Source organism: Natrix helvetica, assembly GCF_964273705.1.
Source record: "Natrix helvetica genome assembly, chromosome: Z".
NCBI lineage: Eukaryota > Metazoa > Chordata > Lepidosauria > Squamata > Natricidae > Natrix > Natrix helvetica.
In genome coordinates this window covers 22,422,916-22,440,221 of record NC_138554.1, presented here as the reverse complement: position 1 = coordinate 22,440,221, position 17,306 = coordinate 22,422,916, and the positions used below count along the sequence as shown (strand labels likewise).

General features: G+C 43.2%; 1 protein-coding gene across 1 annotated transcript; it reads right to left on the bottom strand.

Moving 5' to 3' along the window:
• Nucleotides 1-979: 979 nt before the first annotated feature.
• Nucleotides 980-10,030, bottom strand: RPL18 (ribosomal protein L18). Its single transcript, XM_081971120.1, has 7 exons — nucleotides 9,959-10,030; nucleotides 6,377-6,463; nucleotides 5,752-5,859; nucleotides 5,079-5,177; nucleotides 4,006-4,129; nucleotides 3,825-3,894; nucleotides 980-1,109 (listed from the first exon to the last, which is right to left on the bottom strand). Exons 1-7 carry the CDS (start codon nucleotides 9,959-9,961, stop codon nucleotides 1,034-1,036), a joined length of 567 nt encoding a protein of 188 aa, XP_081827246.1. The 5' UTR covers nucleotides 9,962-10,030; the 3' UTR covers nucleotides 980-1,033.
• Between the last annotated feature and the right edge of the window lie 7,276 nt (nucleotides 10,031-17,306).

Genomic DNA, 17,306 nt, shown 5'->3' with positions numbered 1-17,306 from the left:
CCAGAGCTCACAGGGGAAGCTGACAGGTCCAGAGCGTAAGCGGAGAGGGATCAGTGGTGAAGGCAGGGATGCGCGGCAGTGGTGGACTTGAAAGACGTTAACCTTGCAGGCAATATAGTAATTCAAGCCACTCTCGCTTTTTCAAACCGCAAATGAGCATTTTAAACAGCCTTCACCTGATAAAGCAGTCACTCCCTGAAAGGGCTCAAAGGCACCGACCCACGAAGGCTCTTTAACTCTGTGAGGAGCTTTAGTCAGCCAGGGTCACTCCTGCATAATGGAATCAAATCAATACGATCTCAATACTCACAAAGGCGATGATGCATCCATCCTCATTGAGGGACTGAGTCGGAACTGGGCTTTGCCTAGTGACAGGGGCGTGGTTTCAATTAACTGTCAGGCTCAGTCCTCGCAATGAGTAGATGAAGGTCAACCCAACCTGGATGCTACCTCCACCACTAGAGTCTTTTGGGTCTTTTTATCTCTGGGTCTTTTTATCATCTTGTTCTTTTTAAAGCAAACAGTTTTAACTTCCAGGTTCAAACGTGATAAATTTCATTCCTTTTTTTTTTTTCAATCTGTTCTTTCACACTGATTTTCAGATACTGCCTCTAATTCTGGGTCTCCTGTGGCTACCAAATTAGTGCTTAAAATTAGGTTGATCAGCTATTTCTATTTTTAAAAAAAAAAATCTTCCAAGGAAATCTCTATGCTCTGAAATTTATTGAAATTTCAAGTTTTTCGAACCACCAAAGTGCCACTTTTTATCATGCTTATCTGGTCCTTAACTAGCTAACACAAACTTCTTACAATAACTGCCTTTTTACGACCCTGCTTACCATGTGAATTATTAATTACATAAGGTAAGGATTTCTTGGGAGAAGAATGTATTTTAAAGTGAAATCTCGAATTCTGTTGTGACTCAACAGGACCTTTGCCTGCTGGACTCTCAGCAAAACAAACTGATGCTGTCAGAATATTAATTTGAGCGGAAAAAATTTAATGTGGCTTTTACATTTTTTTATCAAACATTCTAGTTTTTGTAGCCTCGACTGGCACGACGACCTCGAGCTCGTTCAAATTTTCGCCCCTTGGATCGGACATATGGCCTGGAAAAAGAGAAAAGGGGGTGGGGGGAATGTAAGTGGCCTATTGTTGCATCCCACTTTTATGCAGAGCACAAAAACATGTGTTTTGAAATTCCTAAAAAAGCCACAAAATGTTGCTTCGTATTTCCAGTCATTTTTCTTCAGCACCCTAATCCAACAGGATTCTCTCTTAAGTGGAAAAACAAGTAACTATAGTTTCTACCTTTCAAATTATTTAATTTTTAGCCTTTAAGAATTCCTCTAATTCCTAGATAAGTGTTCGGTGGGATTTGTCTTATTCCTAAAACACTTAGCCAGTAGATCATGGAAAATTATGTAAGAATTGCAGCCTAAACCTGTTAATAAGTTGAGAGGGTTCAATGGCTGCAGATATTACTAAGCACAATTCATTTTTCCACATGTTAAGATTGGGGGGAAAATCCCTTAATATATTACAGGAAACAAGTAATTCCAAATCATAGATTTTCAATTTATGTTAAGCACCTCTTTTTAAAGATCCTACAAAATATACAAATAACAGCAACACTGGCGTATGTAAACATACCATAAAATTTCCATCCTACTTTCCAGCAAAGCTGGAAGATTCACTAACATTTTCTGAGATGATCTAAAAATATACTGAGATTCAAAGACGAAGAGACAAAAATATCTCTTTCAACTTAGTTCTGAGCAGGTCTATCCTGGTATTAATCCCATAGAATACAAATGTTGTCCCCAAAGAAAAATATGAGCAGAGGATTAAAGCTTTAGTTTATCTAACACTTTGGTGGTGTAAATTACAGAACCCGATTTTTTCTCAGGAATTTAAAGCAGACTTTTCCATTCAGGTACTTATTATTTTTGGGGGGGGGGAAATCCTCAGCTTTCACTTTAAGAGCAAATTTCTCATTGATAACACTATAAAAACGATGAACTTACACTGGTTGCTAAATAACCATTTGAAATTGCAAGTTTGTAAAGAACTTCTGGCGGTCATAAAATATCATGCCAACAGTCACATGACTGCATTTATGGCACTCAACATACTACTGTAATTGGGACTGGATTTCCAGTCATAAGTCATTAGGATGGTTGAGACGCCCAAGTGATGGGACACAATTTTACAATCTTTTTGTGAAAATCATTAGGCGGATCTGCAGCTGTTATGCAAACCTCATGGTCATAAGTGTGAAACCAATCTTCTGAATGGGGCCAGAAACTGGCAAAAAATATAGCAAATCATGGTCATGTCACTGGAACAGTGCAACCAGTGGTAAAGGCAAACTGATTGCCAAGCACCTGAAATACAGTCACATGACCCTATTTGTGTTGGCACACCACTTCTGTTGACAGCCGGAAGTCCTTTACCAATTTGTAGTTTCAAATGGTCATTCAGCAACTGGTTGTAAGTGGAGTACCACCTGTATATCCAAGACCTAAGAAATAACCTTCTGGTGCCATTCTACTATTTTGGAGTCACTTTCTCAAATCTTCCTAATATATTTAATCATTCGGGGAAACTTTGAAAATTCCTTCCAATTTCAAAGTATTACCCTAGAGCTGTGATGGCGAACCTGTGGCACAGGTGCCCGAGGTGGCACGCAGAGCCCTCTGTAGGCACATGCACCATCGCCAGCTGCTCTTCATGTTTCTGGTGCTCTGGCACATGCAAAGACCAGGTGGCCGGTGCGCATGCTGGTCTTCAAGTTTCCAGGGCTCCGGCATGCACACACTTGCACACACGCATGTTCCACTTTGGCCACTTAGTGTTGAAAGGTTCGCCATCACTGCCCATTAGGTTAACCGTCCTTTTCAGGACAACCATTGGAGCATTATGTGAGTTAAGATTTCCTTGAAAACCTGAAAATAGAACTTCACAAAGCATCTCTCCTTCAAACAGCCCTGCCTTTCAGAATGCTTAACACAACTGACCCACAGTGGCTGTTCCTAGATGTGGTGTATGCACAACAGTGTTACTGACTGTTCCAGAAGTACCATGAACCTCGCAGATACGCAGGAAAAATAGTTCCCCCCACCCCTTCCAGAAGGCACTGCTGCTGTGTCTCCTGGAAGACACTTCTTACTTCTGCCTCCCCACTTCGCTGTGTGTCCCCTTTCAATGCTTTCCAAACAAGGTGGACAAAAAGCATCAGAAAAAGAGTGAGCCAGATCAGGTGGAGCAAGCATTAAAGTTAGTCCTTGACTTACAACCGTTTAGTGACCGTTCAGTAATAACAGCACTGAAAAAAATGACTTATAACGTTTTCACATCACCGTTGCAGTATTCCTATGGTCACGTGATCAGAATTTGTATGCTTGGCAACTGGCAGGAATTTATGAGGGTTTCAGTGTCCCAGGATTCATGTGATCACCTTTTGTGACAGTGGCCAGCAAACTCAATGGGGAAGCCAGATTCACTTAGCAACTGTGTTACCGACTTAACAACTACAGTTATTCACTTAACAAAGGGGGCAAAACTCACTTAACAACTGTGTTGCTTAGCAAACGAAATTCTGGGCTCAATTGTGGTGATAAGTCAAGGATTACCTGTATACTTAGAAAGCAAAAATGCTAGTGCAGAAGAGTAAGTAATGAGCAAAAGCACGAATTCTGCTCAAATTAAATCTTTTATAAAGCAGTCATGATTTTGAACCACCGTACGACTTTGAAAATCAGAGACAGAATAGGGTAAGAGCAAAATGCCCAGAAGAAAACCTAATAGTCTGGAATACTCACTTAGTGTGGCTGTGGGGGGTGCCAGGAGCCTTGCCAAAATGCCGATAAACTTGGCGGGCCTTTCTGGGTCCTGCAGAAGGCAAGTTCAGAGAGATCTTTCAGTCAGACTGAGATATCAGCAGCATTAAGACTAATAAAAACTTCACAACTCAGGAAAGTGTAATGTCCTCTCCTGACTCACCAGAAAGTAAAACAGTCCCCTGTCCCTTAGGGGCAGCCATGGCTAACTGGTCAAAAGTCATGATCTGGCCTCCAGATTTCAAGATGCGTCGGCGGGCTCCCTGTGTGACTCTGAGGGCACAAATCTGGGGAAGAGAAAAAAAGTTTACAACGTGAGAATGCTCAAATTTTTTTAAAAAAAGCAAGCACAGGCAGCCCTCATTAGCCACGGGGATCATTATTTTAATTTTTGTCCCAACTTTATTACTTTAATAATAAATCAAGGCATGAACATATCTAATGCTCCTTCCTCCTATTTTCCCCACAACGACTTTGTGAGGTGGACTGGACTGAGAGTGAAAGGGTGACCCAGCTGGCTTTTGTGCCTATGGTAGGATTAGAACTCAATCTTCTGGTTTCTAGCATGGTGCCTTAACTGCTACACCAAACTGGCTTATCCACATTTGGAAAATATGAGACCATGTTGCCTGAGGAAAGGGTTTTATGTATTCATGTTAGATTATTTTGCATACAGATAAAATGGCAGACAAGCTTGTGCACATGAATAACGTTTTTTAACTGTTTCCTTTGTGTAACAGATAGGTATTGAACCCATGCAAATGATAAAAGACATTTTTATTTACAATCTCACCTACATCTCAGTTGTTGTAACTAGGAATCAAATACCTTTAATCAATTGACTACAATGAGACAACTCCATGGTTAGTCAGGAAGCTAAGGTTCAGAATATTAAAAATATCAAGAAAAGTACTCATAAAAATTGCATTTCTGCTTTGGATAGGACCAACAGCAAAGCAGTTTATCTAAAAAAAAAAACAAGCATTCTCTTTCTGAAGCGCAAAGCTTTGATCAATGGTTCATCAAACTCAATTCAGATGTTCTGATGGATAATTTATACTATAAATATTTACTGAAGAGATACACCATTTTTTTGGATACAGCTCTGTATTTACTGTACACTTCCTATATATAGCATTTTCCTCTAGTTTATGAAATCTGAGCTGTCAAGAAACCTGTCGCCTTGCTCTACATCTCCTCCCATCTGAAGACTTATTCTCCCACCAGTCAGGATACCTTCAGTTTGGGAATTTCCTGGATGCGAACATCATCCGTCACTGTACCCACCACAACAGCAGTTTTGTTTTCCCGCCCTTGGAGCTTCATTTTACGGATCTAGAGAGTAAAAGAGTGATCAAGTTAGCATGCAAGTCTTGACCAATTTGCCTTTATCAACAAATGTTTCACTGGTCCTTTAGCAGCATTGCTTTTAACTACAAACTACCTAATAGATTGTTGGGGGGCAATTTGCTGACTCTGTAAACCGCTTAGAGAGAGCTGTAAAAGCACCTTGACGTGGTATATAAGTCTAAATGCTATTGCTAATCAGGAGGGGAATGTTGCTGTGCTCTCTGAGCTTCATTGTTTTCCTGCTGACATTTTTAGTTGGATAATGAAACGTCTGCAAGAGAAACTGAGCTCAGGATCCACCACCACCACCACCATCCCCGTTATTAATAATCTCTTCTGTTAGGATATTACTGCGGTTCTGCTCTTGAATTCATCACTGATACCAATTTCTTTTTTCTCCATTTGGTCAAAGCCACAGCAGAGGGGGGACCACTTGTTCCTTTAACAGGGAAAAGAACAATGGTATCAAAGCAAAGAGAGAGAGAACTAAAACTGAGGAGTAACTGAAGGACCAAGAAGAAAGAGAAAAGCAATAAGGGAATTGAAGGCTTGCACTTACCAAGCGAGACACGGACAATGGAGGCCGGTTGGTGCGGCTCATGAATAGCCGTTTCAGTATCACCTTGTTGAATTTGGCATTGGTTCGGCGAGCCAGGAATCTGTAGAGCTGAGAAGGTGGGAATTAAACCTCCAAATATACTGCCATGTTACTCTCTCCTGCTGCCCCAGGGCACCTGGAAATTAGCCTCAAATCCAGAGCATTTTATAGCTCACTTATTCAATACAAGACCTTTCCAAATAAAGGCCAGCCTTTTTTCAAATATCACCACAAAGTACAGCCCACTATCTCCTAATATCGCCTGAATGATTATGAAAGAGCCAATGGATCCAGATGCAAAATGCTGGACTGAAAGGAGACAAAGCTGAAATACTTAATTGCATCAGCATACCCTGGGTTACCCCTGTATATTCCAATATAGATTCAAGCAATGAATGGTCTAAAATTAAATCTAAATGCTGCTAATGGATTCCTAGAAACTAAGAATCATATTGTGCAAAAGTGATCAATGATACCTAGAACCTTTATATATACAACACACTGCTGTCAAGTGTAACTCCTCCCCCCCCCGCAATACCCATATGTCTTTACACTTCTTCGTGTAAATGCAAAACTTGGCTCTCACCTTGACTAAGAGACGAAGATAAATATCCTGACTCTTGGGCTCCTTACGCCGAACCTTACGGTCCTTGTTGTGGCGAATATCAATTCCCTTGTGACAAATAAAGAGAAACATTTAGGTTAGTGGAAATATCTCATATATACCTTTCCCTGACAACTAAAGAGATATCTTGTTTCTTTATACAGGTAGTCAACCATTCATTTAATGACTGTTCAGAGTTATAATGACACTGAAAAAAGTGAGTTATAGCCATTTTTTCACATCATCCCCATGATCATGTGATCAAAATTCAGATCCTTGGCAACTGGTTCATATTTATGACAGTTGCCATGTCCCAAGGTCATGTGATCCCCTTCTGTGACCTTCTCACAAGCAAAGTCAATGGAGAAGCCAGTTTCACTTAACAACTGGGTTATTAGCTTACCAACTGCAGTGATTCACTTAACAACTGTGGCAAGAAAGGTGGTAAAATGGGACAAAACTCACTTAACAATTGTCTCATTTAACAACAGAAATTTTGGGTTCGACTGTGGAGATAAGTCAAGGACTGTGTTTTGGCATTATATTTATTATATAAACTTCTGGTGTCAAGAGTTTAGCTTGGACAAAATCAAAGTGCTCTAATTAAACTCTAATCAGGATCTGCAAAAAAAAATCAGGGACTGCTGCCAGAGCAGGCATTCAAATTCCCCCAAATGTCTGTTTGTATCAAAATCTACTTTCCAGTACAATAACATCTAGTCAAGTGATGACCAACCTTTTCATTTCTGAACTTCGCCCTCCCCAGGCTTCAGAAGACTTTTCTGAAGCCTGGGGAGGGCGAAAACAGCCCTCCCCACGGTGCGCTGGAGCTGACATAGGGCAATGCCTTGCGTGCCCTCAGATATGTTCCGTGTGACACCTGTGGCACGCATGACATAGGTTCACCATCATGGATCTAGTCTATAAGGAACACATTGAGTCACATGGTAAGCAGGCTGGGTTGACAAATTTGAAGGGCCATATTTGAAGCTGGGCATCCCCCAGGCAATGGTGACATCACTGGCTGATCCTGATCCGAAGCACAGAAGCCTTTTGGTGGTTCTAACATGGAAGGTTATATATAGTCTATGAAAAATCTCAAGACTTGTTTGCTTTCCTACACAAGTAGGCCTCGACTTGTGTGTGTGTATTTATATGTGTGTATGTATATAGCATGTGTTATGTATAGATATATACTTTATTTTGAGAGCAAACCACAGAATTTGAGCCAAAAAATTATGTTGTGAGATTTCCTTCGTTTCCCTCCATTTTATGACCTTTCTTGCCATCATCGTTAAGTGAATCATTGCTGTTAAGTTAGTAACACAGTTGTTAAGTGAATCTGACTTCCCCATTGTCTTTGTTGGTCAGAAGGTCGGAAAAGGAGATCACATGAACCCAGGACACAGGTCATAAATATGAATCAGTTGCCAAGCGTCTGAATTTTGATCACTTGGCCACCAGAATGCTGCAACAGACGTAAGTGTGAAAAATATCCATAACTCACATGCTGTAACTTTTAACAGTCACTAAATGAACTGTTGTAAGTCAAGAACTATCTGTAATTATAAGATCTTCTGTCGTTAAGCATTTATAAAACTGAACTGTGAATGACAATCTCCCTCTCAGATACTGTTTTGCATATCTGTCTGACAAGGGTTAGGATATGTAAAAACCATGTGAACAAAATGTAAAATGCATCAGAATGAGATATGGCACAACAGCAACATTCAGTTGCACCATATTATTATGCTATTTCACATATCGTGTTTTTTTTTTACAAGTGTCAGTTATTCAGACTTATTTTATCTATATCCATTACTATCTAACCCATTATTTCTCAACCTCAAGAGCTTTTAAGATGCATGGATTTCAATTTCCAAAATGCCCTAGTCAAATGCTGGCTGGGGAATTCTGGGAGTTGAAGTCCACCCATCTTAAAATTGATGAGCTTGAGAAGCATTGATTTCACTCATTTGCTGTCTCAATGAATACAGCTAGGTACCACAACATACCAATAAGTAAAGGACTTTTTTTTCCAGTCAAGCTAGTCAGTTTTATTTCATTTTTAAAATGTTATTCACATTTAGCGTTTCGTAGTTCCATTTATTATTGTTAAGATTCCAATACTATTCAATAATTGCATTTTTAAAAAATGTACTTGAGTTTAGTGTAGCGATTCATGCATTGGGATAGAAATCTGGAAAATCGGGAGATCCAGTCTTGCTTTAAGTACAAAAGAGATTTAGCCCTGTCATTCTCTCAGCCTAGGAAGCACACAGAAGGTGACAGCCATAAACTAAACTGAACTATATGTAGTTCTCAACTTAGGACAGTTTGCTTAGCGACTGTTCAAAGTCACAGCGGCACAAAAAAAGTGACTTATGACCATTTTTCACACTTATGACTGTTGCAGCATCCCCATGGTCATATGATCTACATCTGGATGCTTGACAACTGACTCGCATTTATGACGGTTGCAGTGCCCTGAGGTCACCTTTGCAACCTGACAAATAAAATCAATGGGGAAACCAGATTCATATAACAACAATTTTACTACTTTTAACAACTGCAGTGATTCACTTAAACAAATGTGGCAAGAAAAATCATAAAATGGGGCAAAACAAATATACTTAGCAGTACACATTTTGGCCACAATTATGGTCATAAATTGACCTACCTGTACACTAGAATATACTATGTTATCTGTCTTTTCTTTGTGCATCACCACCCTTCATGTTTAACTACCTTTCATGACAAAAGGGCCTACCCTGTTTTTTGTTTTCACTTTAGTACCAACATTAGGTTCACCAACTGATTTTCAACGAGTTTTCTCTTGTTCTATACTGTTATTTATTCCCATATGCAGAAAAGTGTCTTTCTGCCTACTGCTACTACGCTGGGTATTATCAGATCTGGTTGGATGACATCTACGGATTCTATGCCTCTCAATTAGTTTGCTCGAACAACAACAGACAAATGTTAATAAAAGGCCCAGGTCCTTTATTCCACCACCATTATTTTATAATACTCACCTTGCACCAAAACTACATTTTTCCAAAATAACGTCCTGCTTTAGAGCAGAGGTCTTCAAACTTGGCAACTTTAAAACTCCTGGATTTCAACTCCCAAAATTCTGGGAATTGAAGTCCACAAGACTTAAAATTGCCAAGTTTGGGGACCTCTGCTTTAGAGGATATTTGAAACAAACTTTAATGACATTAGACTCCCCGTTTTTCATCCAACGCTACTTTATTACAAGTACAGAGGTGAAATTTTAGAATTCAACCCTGTCTTGCCGCGCGCGCACGTGCTCGGGCCTCTTTCTCTGCCCGACTTTTAGGAGAGCCCGCAAACTGGGAGCTTTCTTAGGCCCGAACTCCATCCTGCAACAACAACCGCCCTCTGCGGGCAGGCTCCCTAGCATCGGGGTTCAATCCTGGGCTTCCAGGACTTGTATGCTTCCCTCTTTACCAACACAACATAACCTGCTCTCCAGGCGGCTTCCCCGGAGAAGATTACAACCGATTCAACAACCCCGCACCCTTCCCTCTCAACCCTTACCATGGTGGCGTCGGCACCGCCGGAAAAAAAAGAGACCGGAAGAGATCGCCGACGCGCAAAGAACTATGGGAACGAAAGAATAAGCCCGGGAAAGGGAAATCCGGGCAATTCTACCTCTCTATGGTTACGTTAACACCGCGCACGTAACGTAAGGCAAATGTAGAGAGACATTCCTTTGTTAAGAAACCAAGCTTCCGAGTTAACTTAATTGATTTATTACATCTCGTTAGAGAGATAAGAAACCGTTCGATGCAGGATGAAACTTAGTTATGACCGATCAGCCTGATAGTGTTGCTTTCTCTGAAACTTTATGAGATAAACCTACTTTGCATATCACGCTTTTTTGAAAAAGCAACAATCAAAAAAGCAGAAAAGGCATGAGATATAGTAAAAAAAAACCTTTAAAGCTAGAAAAGGAAAGGGGAATAAATTATTAAAATCTATTTTTCTGTCTTCTATATTTTCATTCTAAGAGAACAACTATGTTAGTCGACTAGTGAAAAATCAAAATGGATTTTGAGACATTTTCTAAACAGATGTAATGTTTTCAGAATATGATAAATTTTAATTCCACCATGTTGGTCTCAATCTTTGCTTTCATCTTCAAAAAATTATTTTTCCAATTAATATAATTCACGCTCTTTTATTATCACCAAACCACATGGTGTACTTATTTTGATTTAGTCTAAATTCATTCAGCATCCATTCACTCATTCTGGCTGTTGTACTTTGTCACATACACATCTCATTCACCTGGCTTTCAACTCACCCAGTCCTCTCCCAGAGAAATGAAATATCCTGGGAAATATTAAAGGGGCAGATTATTATATTTTCCTGGATGTGAAAAAGGAACACATTTTAAACACAAAGTAAATTCCTGCAGCTTCCTGCCCATCCCCACTTTGTCAATGGAACACTAAAATGGCCAAGGTAGGCCACTTTACATAATAAAGAGTTCTCCCCATCAGTTCCAGGGGGATGGGATTAAGGCATGATAATATTACCCTTTACCCAACTCCCCACATGGCATCTGAACTCAACCAAACCTGGATTCAAAACTCAGCCTAGAAGTTGCCCTTGCATGGGCCCATGGGAGTCTGACAACCAATCAGAATACATTTCTTACACAGGAACAGGAAACAGATAGGTGGGGCCGAACAGATTATAAAAAGCCCTGCAAGCCCTTCTTCTCTTCTCTTCTCTTCCCTTCTCTTCTTCTCCACCAACGTTGAAGCATGTGATCACCTTTTCTGTTCAGGACTCAAGCCATGTGGTCCTGTCCACCATTAAAACCATCTTTCCAAGCAGCCTCCATGTCTCCAGTGCCTTTTTCCCCACTTGGAGCCGAACCCAGAAGGACATTTCTTCCAACATTACTTTTATATTTCTGCCATATACCCAGTTGTTACTTTCAGATAAGAAAGCAGGCAAAAGCATGAGTTTATATTTATTTCCTGCCTTTATTTTTTTTATAAATAGCAAGGCAGCAAACACAATACTCTACTCCTGTTTTTCACACAACAACTCTGAAAGAGTTGGATTAAGAGGGAGTGATTGGCCCAAGGCCACTCAGCCCATTTCATGCCTAAAGCAGGATTAGAACTCACCATCTACTGATTTGTCCAATATCATCCAGCTGCCTTTCATGCCTAAAGTGTGACTAGAATTCACAAGCTCCTGTTTCTAGCCTGTACCTTAACCACTGGACCAAACTGACTCTCATTAGACATATTCATTAGATACAGCCATCTGTCTTTCTTTCAACACTGATAAATTTGCAACAGGGCCCATAATTCCCATAACTTTTCTACCACCACATTCAGGGGTGGGCTGCTGGGGGTTCACACGGGTTCAGGTGATTCTCTAGCTCAGTTCGGCAAACCCCCAAATGCCACCCCTGGCTGACCTTGCCCACTGCACCCCTCCCAGGAGTCTCCACGCAGCTCATTCATCAAGCCAGGTAAGTGCAGGGCCCACACGGAGGCTCGAGGAGTGGGGAAACAGGCCTACCAGAGGTTCCAGAAGTCCAGAAACAAGCCTATTTCCAGCTCTGGAGACCTTTCCGGGGGGGGGGGGAGCAGTTTTCTTCATTCATAATTGTAACTGATCAGTTAAATGGATTAATGTAGATATTGTATTTGGGAGTGGTTGAAATAGCAAGCTCTGAACACCTTGGATTTCTGTCTAGTGGTAGGGAAATTTGTCCAGCATTTTTGAATTGTTTGTATTGTAAAAGTAGCTGCATACACACGCACACACAAAGAGACACCCCATTCAGAATTAGATTGAAACTATCTAATCACCTACTTCCTCACAAACCTTCTCCTTTTTGCTCTGTGGCACTAAAGCCCAAGCAGTCACTCCATGCTAATCCCATGGGGGAGGGGACCGTCCCCTCAAACAATTCCCTCACTTGAGGAGATAGCAGAAAAGAGATCTCCTAAGCCCTGACTGGGACTCACAAATGATTCTGCCCAGTTGCCCAATAAAGCAGGATATGGTGGTCTCATTAGTAGGAGTCCCAAGGCTCATTGTGTGTCATTTTTTAAAAATATTAAATAGCCTGGATTGCACACTGGCTAACCTAAATTTGGACTCACAAATCCTGGATGCACTAAAGTAAGAGTTAGGGCAGGTTTAGTAAACCATCCCTTGGAAATGGACAGCCTATAATTTAAAGCAGGGGTGTCCAAACTTGGGAACTTTAAGACTTGTGGACTTCAACTCCCAGAATTCCCCAGCCAGCTGGCTGGGGAATTCTGGGAGTTGAAGTCCACAAGTCTTAAAGTTCCCAAGTTTGGACACCCCTGCTTTAAAAGCAAAACCATGGCTGTGAAGAAGTTTGGGAGTTGTGCTTGCTTGAAATTGATTGGAAGCTCACAGAAAGTGATATCTGACATCTGAAATTGGAATAGAAAATTGGATACTGAAAATTTCTTTCCAGAACTTTTGCCCTGTCTGCTAGACTTTCGTGGTTGGAAGCTCTCCTTTTGGGAGACACTGAAGGAATCCTTCTTCTTCTGCCTCTATCTGTGCCTTCCCATTTGCATCAGAAAAATTAAAAGCACCTATCAAGTCTCCCTCATCTGATCAATTTTTAATCTTTTGCCAAGAGCATGTATATCCCACTTACATGTTTTGGAGGGAAAAAAGGGAGGGTTGTTGTAGGAAGTCACCACCTACTCCTCTCCTAGAAAAATGAAATATTTTAGGAAATATTAAAAGAGCAGAATATTTCCCTTAAAAGGCAGGCAGAAACTTACCCCCCCCACACACGCACACCTTTGTCAATGGGCCATTAAGGCCTGAGCCAGTCTACATACCATTACTACATAACAAAGATCTACCCCCTTCAAGCAGAGCCATAGTAAGAATTGGCTTTGGGCATCTCACCACATGGCACTTGGGAAGATTACATCATCCAGAAAGGCTCAACCAAGCCTGGGACTCAAGACAGCCTACAGAGTTGCCCCTGCATGGCCCCATGGAATTCTGACAACCTATCAGAATACCAGCTAAAATTCAAAACCCCAGAGAGGGTATAAAACTCAGACATTCTCAGCATCTCTTCCTCCCCGCCCCCTCCCAGGACCTCAAACTATGCAGTTCTGTCCATCATCAATAAATCTTCTTTCCAAGCAACTTCCATGAATCCAGTGTCTTTTCCCCCACTTGGACCTGAACCCAGAAGGACATTTCTTTCAATAACTGTTAAGGAGAGCTGTTAGTCATCAGTTGCCTGTTCCATCATGTGCTCTTTAATACACCTAATTTCTGTTGTCTGTCTTGACAAATTCTCTTTCTGTTGGTGCTCGGTGTTGCATGCATAACTGACTTCTGTGAATAAAAGATTTATTTACGATCCGGAATTTCTTGATTGTGAATTCATCAGGCTAGACAATTGGATAGATATGTGTTCTAGTCCCACCTTAGATACAAACCAGCTGAGTAAGATTGGGCTGGTCATTTTCTCTCATTTCTAGGAAGCAGGCGAGGGCAAGCCACTTCTAAAAAGCCTAGCCAAAAAAACCTGCAGGGACCTGTCCAGGAAGTCTCTGAGAATTGGGAACAGTTGAACCAGAGGTGGCATTCAGCCAGTTCGCACCAGTTCACGCGAACTGGTAGTAGAAATTTGGCCTGAGTTGCAGGTAGTGACCGCTGGTTGACTATGCCCCTGAACCACTCGCTCCTCGCTCGCCCCTATGCTCAATGCTCACTCAGTGCTCACTCACCCCGCCCACCTGATGCTCGCCCTGCCCATACCAGCCCTATATTTGTTGCCTTTGCTTCACCACGTGGCCCAGCTACGCACATCGCCAATTGCCTCTGGGCCTTGCCCGCTCTGCTCAACTCACCAAGGTAAGTAAGCATGCCACCTGCTTGCTCTTCGCCTTGGGTCAGGGGTCGAGGCCCCAGGGACACGCCATTCCCCAAGACCCTGGAGCAACTGCCCACACCAAGACCCTGGAGCCACTGCCCATGATCTGGTAGTGCCGCCAGCCTAATCCTTAAGGTATTTCGATGTGGTGAGGGAGGGGGGACCATAAAGGGACAGGCAACAGCAGGATCTGCCTTCTGAGTATCTCCACTGCAAAGGGAGGCAGAAAATTTGGCTTCTCTCTGCTGCAGCATTCAATATGGTTGCTTCTCTCCTCCTTCTGGGGCTCATACACACAGAGCAAACATGAGAAGAAAGCGAGAAGCAGTCAGGTTGAACGCTTGAAGACTTGGCTGAACTTTTTGGTGGGTTCTGTGGGTTCTGTGGGCATGGTTTGGTTAACGTGGCTTGGTGGGGTAGTGCCACCCCACCTTGCTGTGACATTGAGTTGGCCATGCCCACTAGATCACATGACATACCCCAGGCCAAGCAACGCCATGCCCACCAAGCCATACCCACCAAACAATTTGAAACGCACCATTGAGTTGAACAGAAGCCTATATATATTTTAGTTGTGATCTTATATTCTAATTATTATAAAAATTGTGGATGTTTTATAAATGATATATCAGTATTTGAGATATTTTTGTATTGCACATACCGTAGTCATATAAGTACATGCAAAATAAAAAAACACATGGTATGAGTCTGTCAATACATTAAATATAGAAGAAGTGTCTTTTATTCATGCAGGCCTGTTAATTAGGTATAAAAGAAATACAGTATATGGAATTATATTTATCCTAAAGTGTTGTAGGAAGTTAAAACGCATCACTCTCCCAGAAAAATGAAATATCCTAGGAAATATTGAAAAGGCAGAATATTTCCCTGAATGTGAAAAGGAAGAATTTTATCCTCCTCCTATGCATACATGTATTTTATTTGGTGTTTTTTAATACGGACTGTACACCGCCCCGAGTCCCTTTCGGGAGAGGGGGCGGTATATAAGTGCTAATAATAAATAAATAAAATAAATAAAATAAAATAATAAGAAACATGCTTTAAAGAGAGAATAACTCCCTGCAGCTTCCTGCCCCCATCCCGTTTCTCAATGGGCCATTAAGATGGCCAAGCTAGTCCCTTTACATAATAAACATTTCTCCCCTTCAGCTCCAGGGGAATTTAGGCATAATATTGGCCCTTTACCCAACTCACCACATGGCATCTGAGAACTCAACCAAACCTGGATTCAAAACACAGCCTAGAGAGTTGCCCCTGCATGGCCCCATGGGAGTCTGACAACCAATCAGAATACAAGCTCAAGATCAAAGGCCAGAGAGGGCATAAAACCAGGGACTCAGCATCTCAGTCCTTCCTTCTCCTTTTCTCCACCAACATTGAAGCATGTGTTCACCTTTTCTGTTCAGGACTCAAGCCATGCGGTCCTGTCCACCATTAAAACCATCTTTCCAAGCAGCCTCCATGTCTCCAGTCTCTTTTTTCCCACTTAGAGCCGAACCCAGAAGGACATTTCTTTCAACAATTGGCACCCCAGATGGGAGTCCAAGCTAGCCTAACTGTTAAATGCGAACGAAAGGCGAGCCGAGTCGTGAGGAGAATTCAACCAACTTTTATTAACAGGACAGTTCACAGTCAAATACAGGAGAGAATCGAAGCCGGGTTCGTCTGACAGCTATTTATACGAAGCTGTCAGACGAACCAGCCAATCCCCAAGCCAGGGTTTCCCCGCTCTCAGCCAGGTCGCGTCTTGGCCAATCAGACGCGACCTGGCTGTTGCTAGTGCAGATGCCGGCTGTCAGAGGAAACTCCCTGACGTCATCTGCCCGGACACAACACTCCTTCCCCCCCAGTGACTGCGCATGTGCATGAGACGCACAAACGTAGTCACGTAAATAGTCTGGGCGGCGCCGGACCCGCCCAGAACGCCTCAGTGCGACTGGAGGCGTCGGAGAGGAAGGTGGTGTCCGTTGAAGCTCCTCCCGCAAGGGAGTGGAGCTCCGGTCGCCATCTTGGAGGCCCGCCCCAGACGGAGAAGCCCCAGGACCAGGTAGGCAGGGCCGAGGGGGCGCGGCCGAAGGCGGGCTTGAGCTGGGCACTTGTTGGTAGGCCTGGCCTGACTCGGGGAAGGCCATTTGGAACCCCGGAGGGGGACGCCAAACGGGCGACACCCCCTCAACAATGGACGGCCGGCAGGCGGCGTCCGGGGACGGAAAAACTCTGGGCAGCTGGATCGGGCGGACGTTTTCTGGTGGAAGGGCACCAGGGAACAGAACGTTGGAGGGCTCAGGCGCAGCGACGTTGATGGTCGACCTTGCAGGGGTGTTGTCGCTGGTGCTGGGCAGGCGGCGCCTCAGTTGATCCAGGTGCCGCCGCCATTCGGTCCCATCATGTAGCTGGACCCTGTAAGAACAGGGGCCGGTTATGGCGGTGATGGTGGCAGGCACCCACCTAACCGCCCCTGAGAATGCCTGAGCCCAAACAGTATCGCCCAGGACAAACACGCGGGAAGGGGGCCCCAGGTTGCCAGGCTGTTCACTTGAATAGAGTGGGTGCAACCTATCCAAGGTGGTCCGCAGGCGCCGGCCCATCAGCAGCTCAGCCGGAGACTTCCCGGTCAGGGGGCAAGGAGTGGCATGCTGTACCAAGAGGTAAGCAGCCACCCTTGAAGGCCAGTCAGCCCCATCCATCCTGCCCAACGCCTCCTTGGCCGAGCGGACCGCCCTTTCCGCCCGGCCATTGCTAGCCGGATGGTATGGGGCGACTGGGGCATGGCGGATACCCTGAGAAGCCAGGAACAGCTGGAACGCGGTGGATGCAAATTGAGGCCCGTTATCAGAGACAATGACGTCCGGCACGCCATGGGTGGCGAAAAGCCTAGTCAGTTCTCTGATCGTGGCCTCCGCTGTGGTGGATCTCATGAGGATGAGCTCCACCCAGCGCGAATATGCA

What these genes read in the sequence shown, in the direction of transcription:
- RPL18 (XM_081971120.1), bottom strand. An exon ending in CATTGTCCGTGTCTCGCTTG is followed by an intron (nt 5,178 to 5,751) that starts GTAAGTGCAAGC and finishes TTTACTCTCTAG; the next exon opens with ATCCGTAAAATGAAGCTCCA. An exon ending in AGGAAATTCCCAAACTGAAG is followed by an intron (nt 4,130 to 5,078) that starts GTATCCTGACTG and finishes TCTCTTCCCCAG; the next exon opens with ATTTGTGCCCTCAGAGTCAC.